Genomic DNA, 21201 nt, shown 5'->3' on the forward strand with positions numbered 1-21201 from the left:
TCGAGTCGAGAAAAAAAAAAAAATTCAATTTCACCCGGCTCCGAACACTTTCGTCTCTCTCTTACCCAGATCTCGGATTCCAAAGATTTTCCCCGCACCCTTGCCGCGTTTCGTTTCAATATGGGTCGAATGTCAAAGATTCCTCCAGGAACAAACTCGGTTCAAAAGCATTAAATCCCGCAAATCCCTTTCTCTCGCGCCAACCTTAAGGATCTCTCGAAACGATCGATAAACGATAACGCAAACCTATCTTTCGATAGATAGCCGAGTAGAAAAGTATTAGTACGTTTCCACCAGATATCTTCTATTTCGTGGATAGATGTTCCAACAATCCCCTCTCCCCTGAAAATCGAATAGAGAGGTTTGTTATCGCTCTTGTCTCGCTTCGCCCCACCTGAAGAATCCAAACTCTCCTCGTGCCTTGCCATTTCTGGAAGACCATTGTGTGCCCACGCTTTTGTCGTCTTCCCTTCCTCCTCCTTCTCCTCCTCTCGATTTAATGACCGCGCCATTTTCGCCCATAAGTGATTTCCTATTAATTCCACGAATTCTCAATTCGTTCAATTCCTCCGTGAAACAATTCTTCCGAATTTATTTCCTCGGCGAACGAACAACGCGTTTCTTTACTTCCCTTTTTCAATCGCGTCAAAAGAGTTATTACATTGCAGCCAGGAACGTAATACGAGAATCGAGTTGATTTTGCGTTGACATTCCTTCGGGGAGGGGGGTGAAAGGATCGAGAACGACTACTTTTGTAAACATCGCGCGGAGCTTTATACGCTGACTTTGGCTACTAGCAAACGTGGTGGTTCGTCCAAAAATGTGATGATCGATATATATGTTGGAGCGCGTGGAACTGTCGATACGATTGTCAAGCCATTGTATCGAACATGTGCATATTGTCGCAATTTATAGCAACGATTCTTTCTAAATCTAATTTTGGAAAAGCGAAATTATAAACCGCGTTGAATTATAGAGCAACCGTCTCACTCGTTATTCTCGAAACATTGCTCGATATTCTATTAATCGATTGTCAGGTAATTTCCAGTCATCAAACATCCTTAATCATACGATCAGAGATATATATATATATATACAGTACGCACCGGTAAATCCATTCGCGATAATTTGCGTTTCATATCGCGTATATTCCTTCGCATCCTATCCACCGTGTCGTTCTAGCACAATTAAACGAAACGGAAATTAAGGTAACTAACTGTGAGTTTCCGGCCCTATCTTATCGTCCAACCTTCCTGAATATGCGCGTATGAAATGTATTCGTACCGTGCGTTATTTCGGATCGTATTCGATTTAGAGTCATCATTTTTTTTTACAAGGAATATTATTTAAATCGGTGAAAATGATTAAGGAAGAAGAACGAAAAAGGTTTCTTTTTGTATCTTGTCTTTTGTAAAAATGATACGATAAAACTATTACTACTGGTTTTCGAAACCAGTTTTTATTTTTATTTTCGCTAAAAGTCGGCACGAGTTTCATAGGAATTTTCGCCCGAATTTATCCCGTTAAAATACGAAAAGTTTCTCTTCATCGGATAATACGTTCGATAGTGATATATCAACGTGTCGCGGTTATGCATGTTTCCCTTTGAAATGAAATCGTAAAAATTTTGATATACGATTTTGAAAAAAAAAAAAAGAAAGAAATAAACGGAACACGACAAAGAAGACACAAAATACCTTTCGAGGATTTAATGGAGAACCACCGGGGGAAAAAAAATTACGCATGAAAAGATATACATAATAAATCTTTCTGAAAATAAATTTCCATCCAAAAAATATTACTTCCCTATTAATCCTTTTACTTTCTGTTTCAAGCGTGTCACACATATCCAGCCACACTTGGACCATAATTTCATATTATATACCCGCATAAACATCTTCAGACAATGATTGCGAATAATTGACCTTCAACCCTTAACTGCCGCATTGTCCATCGGATCGTTTAACTTATTTATCTCAAGAAAGAAAGAAAAAAAAAAAAACGAGCGTTGCAGAAGAAATTTGTCCTTCTTACAAGATAAATCTGAATCAAAGGGAGGATGAAGCAACGGTAGCTTATAATAATATGCGTGGTGCAATCGAATCTCGAGGGATAATACCGGCACATTTCCGATGAGTGAGCTACATTTGCGTAAATAATTCTACATACGATAGGATCATCGATGCACGTAGGATTACGATGCGCATACAACGTTAGTTTGTTAGCAGGGATATTAGTTTCCAGATGTTTCCGCGCGTGCAAATGAGGACAAAGGGAGCGAAACGATAGAGACTTATGCGGAGGATACGTGTCCCGCCGATCCAATTATCTCGAATCCCTCCGCAAAGCGGAGAAGGAGGAGGAGGAGGAGGATCATCTACTCGATATTTTTATCCGGATATAATTTCTTTCCCCGGCCAAATTAAACATCCTCAAGGTAGCACCGCCAAGGAAGTTATCGCGGACTAGTTTCAAAAACGAGTTTCCAATTTCGATCCAATTTCGCATCCCAAATCGTATCGTCGTTAACTACGAGTAATTTGCCTCTATTAGCTGCGTGTCAGGCTGTGATTAAGGTATATCGATACCTTATCCGCGATAATTAAACCGATAATAATATCTCGAAGAATTTAATTCGGGAGAAATGAAATGTATGCTCGTGTATATTCTCCTAGGTTTACAATTATCGATTTATTTCTCCCTCCCCTCCTCCTCTTTCCTCCTTTTCCGTGAATTCAATTTTGGGCGACGCCTCTCCATTCCGTATTCCCGGATACACACTGTTTGCGTACCTTTCTTCTATCTTCCCCTTCCCCTCTGCCCGTATTTCGATCTCTTTTTCCGTTCGAGAGCATTCATTATGTCCACCTCTGCCAGTGACTTGGAATTAATGGAGCGACGCTGCTTCAAACGATGACGTCGGAGCCAGTCCACGGACAAATTACCTTTCGAGGAAATTTTTCGATCCCTCCCTCCTCCCTTCAAAGCATACGCGAGAAAAAGGGAAAAAAAAAAAAAAAGAAAAGCTTTTCACAAAGATGTTTCGACCGTTCACAATGCAACCTGTCTGTTCATTCGTCGAATTACGCACGCGTCATCAGCTAATTGCTAATCACGATACCGCTAATGCACGTGCTTCACCTTGCCCGTAACTGGGGGGAGGAGGCACCCAACTACACGAGCAGCGCAAACATTACCTTAGAGCCCTTAAACCGGGCTTAATCCTCTGCATGCCTTTCACGCCTCCTTAATGTCGCTTCACCTCGCACGCCACGCTTGTTGCCCCATACGTGGACGCTCTCTCTCCCCTGTGTTCAATTATGACATCCCGTATACGACCGATATAACCGTCTCCCTCCTTCAGAAAGGAGGAGCAAACATATAACGATAAATATTTTCGTTAATATCTTCGATTATACAGGAAGGGGTTGGAGATCGATAAGCGTTGATAAGTGGCAGGCCAATAAATCCCAAGTTTCCAAGTTTTCTTCGACTATCGTATCGAGTCGATGGCTCGTATTACGGTGGAAAAACTTGGAGGAGGAATTCATTCGAACGATCGTCGCGTTGAAAACTTTTCGTTTATGGAAAAAGAAAAAGAAAGAAAAAGTGAACTTGGAAAATATCAATTGCTCGTTAAAATGAACACGCGTGAAATTATTTCTCGCGTAAGAGTTACCTCTTAATACCTGTTTCAACTTTTCAAACGAGTTGACAAGCATTAACAGCGTTCGAAAGCAGGGACGAGTTTCTCGCTTTAACGATCCTCGACCGCGACGAAATATCGTAGAATCACAATATTTTTCCGCCCGTCAACGATGTCGCGTCGCATGTATTCGGTCGGTAATTATCCACGCTCGAACCACTTCTCCTCCTTCTTCTCCCCCTCTCGTTAAGCCACACGCACGCTGTCGCAATACATCCGCGTTCACGTGACGTGCAAACACCAGGTTACTCGCCTTAAGCTCGCACCAGCCTGCTATAAGCTTCCCGTGTCTCCTCGATGTCGCTACAGATCATACGTTACTACGTGTTACCTCTCGGCCGGAAACTCTCTCTATGAAACGCGCGTACGATTCTCTCTGACGCAAAGATGCATTTATACGTATGTGCGTTTACGCATCCATTTAATCTTACGTACTCGGAATTCCTGCTTTGCCGCTCGTGAATTAATAGCAGCGATTGTTACCAGCCTCCCACTGATTGCTCCTCGTTTGACGTTCTCGATATTGAAATTGTAATTCAAGGTGTACAAGGTGCCGTCTTTCGTGGAAAAAGAAGAAAAAAGAAAACCTTGCGAAAATTATTCTCTTCTTCGTTTTGCCTATCACGATTAATCGGCAATCTTTTAAATCGAGATTTATTTATCTCGAGGGAAGGTTATTTTATCCACTTGTTTTACGAAATTATCAAAGAAAAAGAGAATGTTGGAAGAATTGGAAGAATTCGGAAGGGGAAGGTAAAGGTGGAAGAATCGCGTGATAATAATCAGTTAAATAGTTAGGTGGCTCGAAGACCGCGGATCGGCGGAAACTTGGTGGCCTATTAACTTATTGCGTCTTCTAAGTTGCCGCTAAACTGATATTAATTACTGTACTCTCCGGAGCTCTAACTTTGCCTTGTTGTCGCGTCAACTCCCCTTTGACCTACTTTCAAAATTTCCCCTCTCTTCTTTTTTCCCCTCTTTTCTCGCACCCTTTTCAAACGATCCCTCCTTGAAAGACGCTTTTAAGGATCGTTCGAGAGATTCGCTCGCGCAAGGGGCAGCAAGGGGATGAAATTTAGAAAGGAACGGGGGGAGGAGGAGGAGATGAAAATGTCGAACGATGGTTGGAAAATGACCCGATTAATTCGATATCCTTGCGCGACAAATTGTCCTCGCTTGGTATCGCGTTGGCGCCAGTTTTCAAGGTAACCTACACGGGTCGAATTACACGTATATAACGGGTGTACATATAAAATATATATATATATATATATATATATATATATATATATATATATATACATAGGGATAAAGAAAAGCGGAGGGGGAGTTTCTGCGAAACCGCAAAACCAATAGTGTTGCGCAAGCATCTTTCACCGAGAAAATATTTCCCACTAGACGCTCCTACAAGAGTCTTATATACGATCTGGGACCGGATACGAGTAAACACGATTCTTGTTCCCCGCCTGTGTCCCTCGAGATGAACGAAAATACGGTGGATTTTTAACCGCAAACAACCCGTTGAAACTTGTCGTGAGCAACTGATTTCGCGTCTCTTATCGACTGACTCGAGGATTAACGGTGCAGTAGCAGTGTTTGATTACTTTCACGTGCATGGGTAATCTTTCAGGATTTAGTTAAAGAAGAAAAGATCTTTTAACGATCGGCCATCAACGACATACACGGATCAAGAAGACGCGTTGTATTATTTACCGTTGTATTTAAAAAAAAAGAAAAGAAAAAGAGTTTGTCGACACAAATAATACGATGTGATAAATATTAGACGAATTTTAAAAGATTTCGACATTAATTCGAAATGTGTCGGGGCCCCATCGAGATAATAAATTCGTTTCGGGGATCCGTGCAATTTTCCTTCCTTCGAAATACACTCGCCCGTGTTGGCGAATGTAACGGGGAAAATAAACGTTGGATGTGATTTTCACTGCACGATTGATCCGTGATTCCATTGATTCCGGCTCTGAATGCGCAACACATTGAAATAACATCCACTACCACCATTCTCGATTCGACTGGATTCGGAGTATTATAAACCTTTCGTCTGAAAATCGTTAATTGTTTCTTGTTGGACAAAGGATTAAAACGAAATAGCAGGGGAAAATAGAATTGTACGTGCAAAAGGAAAATTGAAAATATTTGCAAATTTTCGCATAAAGAGAGAGAGAGAAGGAGAGAGCAAAAAGCAAAAGTGTATTTGACAGGGATTAAAATTTCCAACAGGAGTTATGTTACAACTTACTAATTGAATTTCATGATAATGTCTCTATAGTCGATTTTGTACGCGTATTATATTATATTATAAACGATAAATTTTGCACACATTATTATTATATCGACACTATGATTTTTCATAGATTATTTCACATTTGTTCACATTTCATCATCGAACCAATTAATATATCCAATTTGAATTTTACATCATTGACATTGCTCGGCCGTTTTCCACTCCACGCCGAGCGTAATTTTCGTCGTTTCGTTTGAGATTTTAATGGTCCTTTAGAAAATATAAATTAAACTCCTCCTAAACCTGTAAATAAATTCCCCCGCTCTCTAAACGGGGATCATTTGTTACACTCCACCGCGATAATACGTCGATATTATTAAATTCAATTAATCGTATAATTAATTCGCTAATTACTTAATGTCAGACATTAACGCACAGCAATTTACAACGCGTAATTCGGTTTCGTTAATAACGTTATCCGGGGCGCATCGCTCGGGAAATATCCTGGACAAATTCATCGATCTGCTTATTGGGAACAAGCAGGTCTCGTTCAATTATGAATTTCCATTCCGTTACTTTCGGCGCTTCCGAAAATTGAACGGACGTGATAAAAAAGATACGCGTCGAGCGAGTAATCCGTTCGTCGATCATCTTCTTTCACCTTCCGAATTTAAACGAATCGAGTGTTATTTTTATCCTTTTTTCGAGCGGCTGACTACTTACCGACTCGTACCACTCGCAAGTTTAGAGACAAGGCACGTCTCGACGATTATCTACGACTCTCTCCCGCCCTCCTATTTCCGAGGAGAATAATTATTATTCTTTCGCATGTTCCACCCTCGACCCTTTGCTTTTTACGCGTTCCACGGACACGGGGCAGGGAGGGATCTTTTCCAACGAAATTCACGGCGCAAAGAAAATCGCCTTAACAATGCCCCCCCTCTTTCCTCCTCAACTCGCGTTTCTATCCCGCTAATTACGAGAGAATTGTATTCCTCTTTTGAATTTGGAATTTGGAATTGTAAAACACGTGCTGTAATTTCTCTACCCGCGAAGAACGAGGAACGAGGCTCGTTCGAGGGGAAAGTAAAATGTAAGATGTAAATATCCGTGTTAAAATGCTGTTCGAAAATAGGAAGGGGATAATATTGTCGGTGAAACAGTTGAATAAAAAGGGATTGAATAATTGCTGGAAAATTGTCATTTTTATAAACGAAACGAAATTATACACGGGTTAATTTTCCTTTGTAAATCCTTTTTATCGAGTAATGCGTTTTAATTGCTCTTTTGCGGCGCGCAAAAAAAACTTTTCACAAAATCTTTTGACAAAATCTTTTTAAAAAGATTTGCAAGGGCAATTATTAGATTCATTAGAGACGGGGGAGGGACAAACGAGACGTCGTTCGATTCTTCCCTCGAATAAACTCTTTCCGTTCCAAACGATTTTGTTTCCCTTTCCTTTGTTTGTACCGCTCTTTTGACGGCTGGAATATTCATTATATTCCACTTTTGTACTTTCAAACTTTGCCCCTATCTCCCTTTTTTGTTTCTATCAAATTTTTTCTTTTTATCGTAGTTTGTTCAAATGTATTTAAACAACGTAGCCAATTTTATGTTTATCTGTAAATTGTGGCCAATTAAAAAAAGTAACAAAAAAAAGAAAAGGACTACGAAACGACGATCGCGAAACTTCGTGAGATAAAGATGGAAGAGGCAATGAGAAGAGAGAAAATAAGATGGAAAGGGAAAGAAGTTGAAGAAGAGAAAAGAGAAAGGGTCTCGAGATTTAACGGTTATCGTTATGCAAATTCGTTGTAATCGTTGGGAATGGGCAAGATTAAGACACCTACCTCTATTCGTTATGAGATTCGCAATTTTGCTTATCGAATCATTTTTTACATTCCAAAGTGGTTTTGTGTATATATATACATATACACGGAAATGTGGAATATTTGAAGCATGAACATCGCTGCTGAATTCAGGGAAGAAAATAAATACAAAGACTCGTAATAACGAGTGGTACGTGGTGAGTGGATGGAGGAAGGGAAAAGAGAGACAGAGAGAGAGAAACAAAAAAACGCAATTGCGCAACGAGGGAAACGAGAAATGATAAATAATTCGATGGATTCGATGGACAAGTTGGGGAAACTGGGGCGGAAAACTGGCGGTGAATTTTAATAAAAATCGACAGATTTTTTTTTTTTTAAAGATTTCAAAGTTGGACCTGTAGTAGTCTCCCTCCTTGCGTGTCCGGCGTTATAATGATTGACGTGTTCGAGCGTTTCGCGGAAACGCGTGGTCGCCGTTCGTTAAAAAAAAAAGAAAAAAGAGGAAGGAAGGAAGGGAAAGCATATTTCAGGCGCGCACCAACGAGTACACGAGCGTTGGGCAGACGAGAATTAATCAGCATTTTCTCCGGCGCGGCCACCGTTTTGAAATGAAATTTCACCGAATCGAACCCCGATAAATAAATGTTTGTAATAAATTAAGGGAAATAAATTCGCGTTTGGAGGGGGGGGGGGGGAACGGTTTTCATCGCTAAATAAACCGAGATGGTAATCGTCCTTCGTCGCGGTCCCGCATTTAAATTCCCAATTAGAGAGGCGGTATCGGCGGATACGGATATTTTTCAACGGTGGTGGATCGGTCTTGAGGGCGGTAATCGCAACGATCTTCCCGTCATGTAAATCTCTTGGAAAACGTTTCCCGGGCCCACTCCACCTTTTTTTCCACCCCTCCCTAACTCTCTTTCCGTCGTTTTTCCTCTCTCCTTCCCCCTGTCATTTCTTTTTCCCTTTTCTCTCCCTCTCTTTTCTCTCCTCTCCTTTTTGTTTCAAACCGAGCCACGTAATGGCGCTCGGTACAGTTGGTTATATCCCCGTCGCGTCGTAATTAATCCTCCTCGCTGGGAGGACGTGCAAAAGCGGAAACTCTGCAACCGTTTTCGTTCCCTTTACCTTTATCGTCCACGCTTCTTGGTTACTCGATCGGCGTTGAAACAAGTTTAAATCGCTCTTTCTGCCTCCACCCGATCGACGTACATTTTAATTATCCGTAACGCGGTTAACGAAGGCGGTTTGTTTAAAAGATAGTCGTAGGGAAGATTGTCGAGAACGGGCGTTGTTATTGATCAGCGAGGAAAAATGTGAAATAATCCATCGGATCGATCACTCATCCATCTCTTCCTTCCTTCTTTCTCTTGTCTTAAAAAGTTTTAATCCGTCATTTCTTCTCAACAATCTCCCTTCCGTTTCCCGGGATCGAACAAACTCGACTGGATCGGAGTCGATTGAAACCGTTATCGCTATACAACCGGATAACAGTTATCGCGTGTCCGTATTCTTTTCGCCTCGATAACGTATAAAAAACACTTGCCAGGGGGAAGGGGAAACACCGGCTGCGTAAACTCCACTAACAATTTGTGGCCCCGGTACAAATTTAACGGAATTTATCGAACTTCACTCGGCCACGATAATTATAATAGACCCCTTTCCAAACGAAGAGAAAGCGAGAGAGAGAAAGAGAGAGAGAAGGGAAAAAAAAGCGTCGAGGAAAATTAAATTCCGGCCTACCGTCCGCCATCAATTTGATCTCTGGCAAGCCAGATATATCGATACATATGTGCATATATGTACACGTATATAGATACACCGATTCTTGCTTAATCGTTTCATTCGGCCAGATATCGCGGCGTAATTTAATTTACACGAATCTAAACGGTTGCTGTTTTCAAGAGTAAATTAATCGGGAAGCTGGAATTGCACGGATGATGCGGCAACAACGGTTAGAGTGTTTTTTCACAGTTGCAGAAAATTCTTGCAGCGAGATAGAGAAACGAATCTTAATATAATTGTACGTTGTGATTTCTTTCACGCAGATAATCGCAGATTCTCGTGCAGATTAATTTAAGAGAAAGGAAAGAAAATTAAATTCGTGGCAAAGAAATGGATTGAATTTTCGAAAAAATAATTTGGCCAAATTGTCGGATTGGCCCCATTTGCCGATTGATCGTTCTAACAATTTCCTTTCATCCCATTTCGGTGGATATGTATCTCTCTCCATCGTCGTGATTCGTTCCGTCGTCGATAAAACGTGTGCGGAGTGCGTCAGCCAAGGTTTATCAGCCCGCAGGTCGAATCATCAGGCGGATTGAATGAACGAATTAAGTTTTCATTGGTCGATGCGTTACACAAGCTACGTTTTCGTTGTCCTCTCCCTCCCCCTTCCTCTTTCCAACTATCCAGTTTCTGTCTACCATCTCGTTTTCCATCGCTTTCATACGTTTTTATTACGTACTTTTATTCGAACCTCGCATTATCTTTCGATCCCACGTTGACACGAAATTCTCACGTTTACGATTTATGTAAAAAAATGTATGGAGAAAATTCAGATATCTCAAAATACAATTTTTTGAAATTCTTGCGATAAAAATTAGGATCGATGAAAAATGGAGAGTTTTATAAAAATATCGGAGTTCGATGTTATCTCGATCGAGTGTTCGAAAACTTTGAAAATTTTTATGATCGTAATTGATAATCGATCGAGATAAATGAGAAATGAAGAATCGAAATCTCACGTAATCTAATTTCGAGAGATTTCTAATTGAGACATTCGATTCATGACTCTATGATCGCAGACATCGAGTCAACGTAAATTAGTGCCATTTTATTGATGGCTGCCATCATTTAAATTTGATAATTTGTTTACGTTTAATCCACGATTTTCTTTCATTTTCTGGAGAAGGAAAAAGTGAACTCGTATTTTCGAAAAGTCGTTTAGTAAATGACATGGCATACTTATTTATTTTGAAAATAGTGCAAGTCCACTTAGTCTAATTAAATTATGCTTCGGGCAAGCAAAGGGGGAAAAATGATGAAATTCGTCAAGAAACGAATGAAATGTCGTTTCTTCGAATCAAAATTATATTATCTCGGATATATATATATATATATACGAAAATATCGCGTATTTAATTAACACAATTTAATACAACAATTATACGTAACATTATATATTCATAAGATATATTCTCGCTTTTAGAATTTAATAAACGACGCGTTTAAAATCGGCAAAAATCTCGCCCGTGTTCTCCTCTATCCGAAGGATACAAAGGAACCTCTATCCGCGAAAAAAGAAAGTCTATATAAATACTTTATCGAAAAAAAGTCGGACAGAAAGTTACTGTTCGTCGTTTCAACGCGGACAGTCACAATTTTATATATATCTCCCCTCCTCAAGTCGTGTCAATCCATCTCCAAAAATACACAAGAAATGGAAGTAAACTCGCGGTACACCGATTCCTCGACTAACCTTGGAATAACCGGTCCTCCTCCCAAGCTTCCGGTCCGGGAAAGTGGACCGGCGCTTTTATCCGGCGTCCATTCCTCCCCCTTCCGTTTCTTACGCAAAAAACGGAAACAATCGGTTCCGCGTCCCGGGATACGAGAGAGGCGAACCACGTTCCCCGTTTCTTTCCTCGACAAAATTGATTCCCTTTTCCCGGTTAAAGTAAAAAGAACTCCACTCCTCCCTCGCCCCCGATAAAATAATCCACCGATTCTCTCGCGTCCATTCTTATTTTCCCGCCCCCCTCCCCGCGCTCGAGCAAGGCGTCGCGACGATCGGACGAGCGGGCGGGCGGGCGGGCGGGCGGACGGACGCGGAGAGGACGAAGCGAGCAGCGGCAGCAAACCAGACTGGGAACGCCAGAGTGCCCTACGACTGCGCCGCGTGCACATCCCTGCCTCCTCTCTCGATCGCTCTCCGTCACCGGGACCACTTACATAGATCATCAGTTTTTGCAACCAAGTGCATCGCGGATCCATCGTCGATAAATCGATCAGTTCTTCTCTCCTTTCTTTTTCTTTTTCCCCAGTGTTTTTTTCAAGTGCGTTCTCGTGCGTTCTATCTTGAACGCGTTGTTCGCTCTCCTCTCCTCCATCCTGCTGGATCTTTCGAATTTTTAGATCCAGAGAGAGAGAGAGAGAGAGAGGTTTGGATGTTACGGAACGGAAGAAAAGATCGTCCACAATTCTCCTCCCATCGGATAACTTTCGTCGACCCTCTATCATTCTCGTGATTCCCGTCTGCAGGAGGGATAAGAGGAATAATAATAATAATAATCGTAATAAAATGCGCGCAGCGTTGACGAGCTACCGATAATAAGTGACACGGAGTTTCATCGAGGGCCTGTATCGATCCTTCTTTCCATCGAGCACCATTACGATGCCAGCTCGACCAAAGGGTTGAGGATAATATAAAAGAAATCATACGCGGGAAGAGAGATTTTTCGAAGATTGCTGAAGAGAGAGAGAGAGAGGAGCGGATCGAAAGCGATGCGTTGAGCCATCGATCACGGAGCGGCGCGGGGATGAGCGAGGCGTTCAATTAAATCGTTCCAGAAGCGCGAGCGACCGAGAGAGGGAGCGAGAGAGAGAGAGAGAGAGAAAACGAAGAAACGGGGGGAGTTGCGTGACTCGGTTGGAAAATATTAGTCGTGGAGACGCGGCTTACGATGTCGCCTCTCGTTTTCGTCGCCATACCGAATCGTCGGTCGCGCTGAATCACGGGACGATCGTTGCTCCTCCTCCGCCCCGAACAGATTCAACCGGATCCGGGTGTACGACGAGATCAATTCCTTCTCTCCGAGATCCTCCTTTCCCCTTTCGTTTCGAGGGTCGAGACGAAAATCCTCCTCGAAAGATCCGAGGAGGAGGCGAGCAAGGGGCAGAAGGAAGAGGAAAAAAAGGAAAAAGAAAAAAAAAGAAACGATCGACGATCGCTCGATCAACGCGTCCATGTTCTAGCGTGGAGCGTGCGTCCCCCGCCGATTGATTTGGCGCGCGCGTGACGGGAAAGAGGAACACGGGACTTTGGAGGTATTCCAAACGGCGGATATACACATCGTGGACGATGAAGTGGTGCTTAGTGATGCTGATTCTGGCCGGTGTCACGAGGGCCGACAATTCGGTCGACGCGGACTATTCGATCCTCAAGTGTCCGGACCTGAATTCCCAAGAGGAGATCGATTTGAACGAGGTAAGTCCCCCTCCTCTCTCTCTCTCTCTGCCCATATTTGCTCCCCTCTTCCCACGATTACGTAATCGCGGATTCCTGCGGTCCATCCGCTCGATCGACGCGTCCAATCGTGAAAAATACCGTAATTGGGATGAATTCGCCGTCTTCCGAGATATTTCCCTCTCGCTAAGGGGGAGGATCGATCACGCGCCGCCTCCTTTTCCTTTTTTTAATTTCCCCTCGTCCCAATCGAACGCTTCCTGTAATCTCTGAAACGTTTTCTCGCGCCGTTTCTTTTACTTTTATTCTCGGTACGCAACCGATCTTCATGTTTCGTCGAGGATATTCCATTCATTGTATTCTCGTCACGTAATGTTGGCGCTTCCTGATTATTTCGAGACAATTAATCGATCGAGAATTATTTATGGGAGATCAATAATCGATCTCTTCAACTCGACTCGAGTTATTTTATTCGAATTATTAGATTTCGCGGAAAGATCTCGATCGATTGAGAACAAGAGATAAAAGGATGCATTTTCCTCTCCTCGTCTTAAGACATTCCTTCTTAGGACATGCTCGAACCCCTCCACGATACGAATCGGAAATTCTATACAGGCAAGAATCCACATGCTCGTAAAATAATGGGCGAGCTGCTCGTGCCTCAAATTCTCGGGGACGTTTAATCGAAGCGCCATTAAAACGCGGGGATGAAATATATCGAAGGGTTCTGTTTCTCTCCGCATTTCTATTTCCATTCCGTGGAAAGCGCGTGATCCAATGATCTTTATTTCGTCGTTTTTAAACGGGGAGAAGAAAGAGAGAGAGAGAGAAACACGAGGAAATCGCGATTTGCCCCGAATGAAAATGCAAAGATCCACGGCGGGAGCCGCGGGATGATTTGTAATCTTTTTTTTCCCTCTGCCAGCCGGCGAGAATTTATCGCGGAAAAGATACGGGTCTCGGCCTCTCCTCTCCCGATTAATACGATTCCAATAACAAGCGGTGTTCGTTTGTCGCGAATTCGAGTACCGTGACAGCTCGCCACCTATCTTCCATCCTCCTTTCCCTCCCTTCTTTTTCATTTCGTTTCGTGGAAACAAAAATATACATATATCATCGGAGGGGAGAGGAAATACGGCGTATTAAAAAAAAATAACGAGAAAGAGGAGGAGGAGAAAGAGGATGGGAAAGGGAAGGAAAGGTTCGATGCGACCTCTCTCCCGCTGATAAATGTAATATCGATAACACCGCGGACGAGTCGCGGCGTTTTCGAAATATCCACGATTTTCTCCCATTTTTATTTCTACCCTTTATTCCCCTCCATCCCTCGGATCGATCGTCGATTAATAAAAAAATAATTTCACGCCAGAGAAGATGCAAGAATTTTTTTCCCCCTCCTCTCTTCCTCTTTTTTCCTCTTTCGGTTCGTTTCGTTTTTTTTTCTCTCTCTTTCTATTCGATCCCATCCCTTCCCCCTTCTGTTCCGTTCAACTTTGATAGATAAAAATCACGTTGCGTTGTATCGCGAGGGTTTCTGTATATATCGGTGGGTAAACTGTTTTCAATAGGAAGGCCGTCGCGTTTTCCAGAATCGGGTCAGATTTGATTTTTTTTTTTTTTTTTAATGGACGGGCAACGAGGGGATCCGAGCGCACATGTGCCGAAACTCCGTCTGACATCTTGGGTGCGATAATCGATACTCCAGTTTCGATGTTTCCACGCAATTTTCCGCCACGATTTTTATCGGGCGCGACCGAATGGCTCGAGTGAAATATCGTTAGAAGTTTGATTAATCGGCTTTCCGATCGTTTTTTCGCGATTGTTTAGGGAGAGTTCGCGATTCCAAGAACCCTTTCCAGAAAATTAAAATTGACAAATAAATAGAGATATTGAAGAGAAGGGATCTTGAAGAGAGAAAGAGAGAGAGAGAAAACATGAAAATTCGTCGCGCGGAGGAAATTGGAAAGAGGAGGATGGTTTTTAGAAACCGTTTCCGAATGTTTCGAGTATAAAAGTTGAATAAAAGCGGTTCGGAGAGCAGCCGCGTCCGTATAGCTTAAAGTATCGTTAATTCAAAACAATTACGAGTTCCTGGCACGCGGCCTCTACGAAGTTGTCGAGTCGTTCGGGCTTCTGGTTATTCGTAGCGAGCGCATTAAGTGGCAGCTATAATTTAAATGGCCGAGTCGAACAGCTTCGTAATTCGTATCTGGCTCCGTTATCGACACGACTCGATGCACCCTCCCTCTCTCTTCTTCTTTGCCCTCCAATATTTTTTTCACAACGCGATGAATAAGCGGCGGAAACGCGAGTGGAAATCGGGCCAGATTGCGCGGAAAAATATTTATCGAGAATAGCTCCCCGCTCTTTTTCTCCTCCCCATATATTGGAATATCTTGGATTCGCAGACGATCGAAGACACGGCGCGAGATTATCGGGCAGCGAAGATTCAGCGTGGAAGATTCGTGGGAAATATAAATTCAAGAAGGTTAGAAAAATGGTCGACTCTTAAATAGGAATTTTTTTTTTCTTTTTTTTTCCTTCGTTACCCTTTTAAAATTTATGCATCGAACGAAAAAGAAACGTGGCTTAAATTACGTGGTCTGGTGAGATCGAATTTCTCGTAGATCGATATATACACGCAACGCCACAATTTTGACGGATTTCCAATCTACGAATCTTCCTACAGAGAGATCTCTGCTCGAGATAAGCGGGAATCTTATGTAGCGATCGTTGGAGGAATTGAAAGAAGAGGAATTCCAAGAGACCCCCTCCCCGGTTATCTCTGGACCGGTGTTCGGAAACTGGAGAGAGTTCGGAGTGGCGAGATAACGGGAGATACAGAACGAAAGTCGCTCGACTTTGACGACGAGATGCATCGGGCGCATTAGCGAAATTCTCAAAGGGCGGAAATCTTTTTCCTCGGCAACGGATACACAAAGAAACGAAGTAGGGCAGTTGCTTAAATCGTGGACAAACCGTTGTGACGCGAGATTGGCTGGAACTCTTCCCCCTCTCCTTCCCCCAGTGACATAGCCGCGCCGGTGAATGCAACTAACGCATTTGCAGTTCCAACTAGGTTAACCGTGTACTCCGTTTCTTCCCTCCTCCTTTGTCCCTTTTCTTCCCCCTCCCTTTTTGGACAGGATAAGCGAACGAGCGCGAGCTTTGATTTTTCCGAGAAAAGCGTTCGAGAAGTCGACCGCCAGGAAAGGAATCGTTGCACGCGATAAGTGGAAGTAACGAGTTTCGAGTCGAATTTCCTTAAGTCGAATCCGTGATTTAAATTTCGATATCGCGAAACTCTCGCGAATTATCGATTTTCCTTATCGGAAAAGTGGCTATACTTTCGATACACTCGCCGAGATAAACGATTATCCGCGTTATTTATCGTTATTCGGAGAGGAGATTGAGAAAGAAGAGGAGCGAAGAAAGTTCTTGGATTATCGACGTTTCGTAAAGAAAATTATTCACAACAAAATTTCGCGTGACAATTATATCATTATTTCTCTTCCCTCCACTTTTCTTTCGCTTTCGTCGCTCATCGTAAATATAGATCTTCGTTTTGTTCTCACGTTTTCCCTGTTTTTGAAATTTTCCAACAATTTCGCCCGTGGATACTCGGGATAAAGGAAGCTTGTGTATCATTCACCCCCCGTTTCGTTTCATCGGGGGGATGTTTTGTTTTATTTTCAATCGCGTTCATTGCTCTCGCGTCAAATTGTTAAACCATTCATAGCCGCGAATACGTTACACGTGACAAGTTCAACAGTAGAATTGACCGGTTTTGAAACTTCCGCGAATGTTGGCAATTTCGCGTTGCCCCATTGTCGGACAGGGTAAACTTTCCAATCCGTTGGCCTTATACCAACATCGATCACAGAGCACCGCAATTGGGCTCTATATTGTGGACGTAAAACGCCCACCCGTCACTTAACTAATGTTATGTGTACGTTGCTACGTTATATTGGCTTCAATCATAACGATGAACTTGGAACTCTAATGGAAGTAGCACTGAGAATCGGCCCTCATGGCTTATCCTCCCCTCCCTCTCTCTCTCTCTCTCTCTTTCTCGTTCGCTCGGCTTACTATTCCGTGATTGACGACCGTGCAATTGTTTTCAATATTCCTGTGCAACGTTAGTTTAAGAAAGATTATCATCATTATTATTATTATTAATCACAGACGATAAGGGGAATAATAATTATAAATGATAGGATAACAAGCGGATAATTCCCCAGAAGAATTTTAACCGGATTCAGGTGGAAACATCGGCGCGTCACGTTTCCGTTTCCGTGGAATCGAAACATTTATCCCTCCTCCTCCTCCCCCTCCCTCCTTCTCGAAGCGAGATACACGGTTCATCGAGTTATATAATCAGGGGAAATAATATTTCGTCAACGAGGTTGCTTTGTTACGGGATCGCTAATGAATCAAAGCCGGAGGCAAGGCCATTAAATTACTCTCTCTCTCTCTCTTTTTCTCTCTCACGCCTTGTAGTTTCGGCCCGGTAATTGTTCCCTGGTAATAAAGTTTCTTCCGATAGAAAATCATGGAGAAAAAGAACGGGGACGAACAACTCGATTCGATTCGAGAGAGAGAGAAGTGGAAAATCGTCCGGAGAGTCTTCTCGTTGAACGCGTTCAACTCTTTTTCTTTTTTCTCTCTCTCTCTTTTTTCCTTCCTCACGACGAATCGACGCGAATACCCCGCTTTTGTTTAGAGTTTCGCCTCAGAGGTTGCACCGCGTCGATTAGCATAAATTCCATTTAAGGCTCATGTACCGAATATATTGCGCGAGAAGCCGCCGCGAGTTATGGGCAAGCTGTTGCGGAATTGGTTTCAAAGCCGGCTCTGCCTTCTCTTAGCTAGCGCGCCCCTGTGAAAGGCAATCAGTTCGGCTTGGTGGGGAAATTTTCCTACTGCCGCGTTTCTTAATCCTTCTCCGCAAGGGGAATATTCAATTTCCTCTTTTTCTTACTTTTTTTTTTATTGTAAATGGTGAGTGGAATTACGTATTTATACGGGGAAAGAGAAAGAGGGAGAAAGAGAGATTTGATAAATTGAACGTTTACGAACGTTTATTGCGCGTGAAACGCACTTTTGAAAATAATTAATTGGCGGGTAGTATAATTAGTAGAGATATCTGGTACAAGGTCCTCCGAGTATCGAACGTTTCATAGTGGTTTAGCATGTTTGTTTTCAGCCTCGCGTTCGAAAACGAGGTTCTTGCGGAGTTGAAGAATATTTTTCAAAGGTTTTCCTTTCGTCAAGTATTTCTATAGATTATATTACTGTTTCCAGGATTTTCTCGAAAGATTCTCCAGAAAAAAAACTCTTTACAATTGTCGCAAGAAGTACAAAGAAAGTATTTTAAAAAACGAAAAATGATAAAAATCCTTCTTCTTAAAATAAAATATAAAATATCAAATATAATTCTTTAAAAGAATAAAGAACGCAAAAAAGAAGAAGGAAAAAAAAGTCACGTAAAATACATAAGTGAACATAACCGTAATAAAAAAACTACCTCTAAAAGATGACTTTTAAGCACGAGGTCGAGGAAGCGACTAAAAAAGAAGTTATCTAGAAAGTGGAGGACACGCAACTACGCGTAAAAAACCACTTAAAAGATGATTTTTAAACTCGATTTTTTTCTTTAAAAGAGAAGGAGGAAAGTGTCCCATAGGTGTGGTTCAAAGATTACTAAGCGCTCGTGGGAAAACTGTGCGCACAAGTTGCAAATTGACGCGCGGTACAATTGATCGCGAAACTTCTTCCCAAGATCCCGACGGGTGATAAAAGCCTTTCTCCTAGAGCGGGAGAAATTTCAGCGGGCGAGTGGAGGGAGGGATTGCTCTCGTGTTAAAGCTCTCGTCGGGCAAAGTCGGTTGTAGTCCCTCCCCGTATTATGGGCAAGCTGTTGCGAGTCCTGTGTAACGCGATGAACGCTCGCCTCTTTCTTGCACGCGCGGAAAGGAGGAGGAGGAGGAGGAGGAGGTGTCGTCGCCAATGTGACCGCTTTTCACTGGCGGGGAAAGAATTCGATGTTTCCGCGCCGCTGCATGAAAACGCAAGCTTTCTTTGCGGCCACTGCCGATCGATCGATCGGGATTACCGGCAGATTTATTGGAACCTCGGCACGTCTTGGGGCTCTTCTTTCGACGTGTGCTCCACACCCGGTTGAATAAAAAGTCTTATCGCGATGAATTTTCCATTGTAACAGAAAAAAAAAGAAAAAAAAAAAAAATAGGAGAGGAATGGAACAAGAAGGAGTGTTGCGTCAATCAAAATCTTTTAAACTCGACGAGAAATCTTGTCGAGGATCTATATCGACGCAAGAATTGATTTTTCTTTTTTCTTTTCACTATCAGACTTTTTGTAATAATTTGTAATATTAAAATGATATATTCTCGAAGTTTTTTCTTTTCTATTTGGACGATTTGAACGAAGAAGTCGAAGAAGATGAATCGAATTTTAAAAGGAGGATTCCGTATCGATCCCTCGTCGATCAGCTTTTATTTCTGCGACTCGGATTTTATTGCGACTTATCAGCGCCGTTGAGGAGGATATCTGACAATTATCGCGAATCTATTTTACATTCCAGTTTGAAGTAGGGTGAATCCAGGGGAAGAGCAGATTCCCTTCGAGCAGATATGCAGTCGGCGGAGATTGTGCAAGATTTACAGCGTTTAAAAGTAGCTTCATCGACGGATGAAGGAGGAGGAGGAGGAGGAGGTGGAGGAGGTTTTATAGAGTTTCTATTATTCCGTACACGAATAAAACTCGAACTCGTTCTATCCACTGTTTATGAAGCTGCGAAATAAAAGATTCGTTTAATTCCAATAAACGTTTCGTCATTTCCTCATTCACGGGCATACATTTTCATTGCGTAACTGTTGGCCGATAAGATTGTTTCGATAATTGGCCGATCGATCCGCCCAGGATCTCATTCAGCAGAAATGCTGGGCGTGCTGGGAGTCATTGATCCCTCGCGCCGAGTGTTTATGTAACGCGTGACGTGGAACGCGACACGATTCAATTTACAAAGAATTCGAGCAGATTTCTCCGTTTTCGAGAAAACTTTTCGAAAGGAGATCTGCCACCAACTCTCGAACTTTGTACACAGGAAAGATCGAGGAAGGGATATATCGATGCCTCCGACTGGATAACTCTGAAGGATCGAGAGCGAGAGAGGGATATTCCATTTCGATGAGAATTTTCCGCGGAAAGATTGTCATCCCTTCTCCCTCGTGTGTTTTTCCGCGCCGTTAGAGTGGAGAGAGAGAGAGAGACACGTTCGATCCGGTGAAAACGGAGTCAAGCCGACAGGGTTTCGGTGTCACTCGGAACGGATGGAAGAAGGGAAACGATGAAAACTTTTTCCAGTATTTCTACAGATAGCTAAGGTATTGCCGTTCCAGTGGACCCAAGAAACGTTTCTCTCCCCGTCTTTTTTCACGAAAGCTGCCCTCCGTGATTTTTCCGCTATCGATCACCATCTCATAAGACGTATACTATATTCCTCTCTGATCATCTTTCGAGAAGAGTTAATTACCGAGAAACGATACTCTAAAGAGATTTATTTAAAATATATTTTCTACAAGATGTCTAACGATCAAAGAATATTGATATTTTGAATTTCTTCTTTGATCTTCCTAAAGAAAAAATAAAAATAAAAACATTTTGGATTATAAATGGATAAGTGTCTTCTTATCTATCGTTACGTTAAATACAAATTCTTCGAGTTAATCCTTAATGGAACTTTCTTCGAGTTTGATAGAATTAAATTAAAATATTTCTTCACATAATAATCGTCCGTTATAATCTGCTCATAATCATCGGAGACTCGAAAGGAGATATTTAATTAAAACATAGAGGATTCGTAAAAATGGGCGAGAGGATGGCAAGAAGAAGGCGGAAGAAGAGGGAGGAAATTTAAATATGGAAATTTTATATCGTCGCTCGTTTACGTTCCACCGCTTCTCACTTCTTCTTTACAGTCTCGCTTAATAAGTTCACCGGACAAACTCACGTTTTAAATGCTGGAAACGTTACACGTATGCGTCGAGGCATTTATTCCATCTTCTATCCAAGATCTACGGCTCTAATGACTCTATTCAAATATTTCCAAAATAATCCTTATCGGGTTATCGGCGATGATAAAACGGGCGACAAGTTAACGAGGTGTAATCTTCTCTCGCGTATATTTCTGCACAGGGCGGGGGAGGAGTTATAG

The 21201-nt window shown here is 42.3% G+C and overlaps 1 protein-coding gene across 1 annotated transcript in view; it reads left to right on the plus strand.

Annotated features, from left to right (window-relative positions):
• Positions 1-11634: 11634 nt before the first annotated feature.
• Positions 11635-21201, plus strand: part of LOC409016 — a 46426-nt gene continuing 36859 nt past the window's right edge. Inside the window, exon 1 of the mRNA XM_392545.7 lies at positions 11635-12986. Within this exon, the coding sequence (XP_392545.3) occupies positions 12861-12986 (126 nt within the window). The 5' untranslated portion in view covers positions 11635-12860. The remainder of the gene's footprint in view (positions 12987-21201) is intronic.

This window comes from Apis mellifera, linkage group LG9 (assembly GCF_003254395.2).
Source record: "Apis mellifera strain DH4 linkage group LG9, Amel_HAv3.1, whole genome shotgun sequence".
Lineage (NCBI taxonomy): Eukaryota > Metazoa > Arthropoda > Insecta > Hymenoptera > Apidae > Apis > Apis mellifera.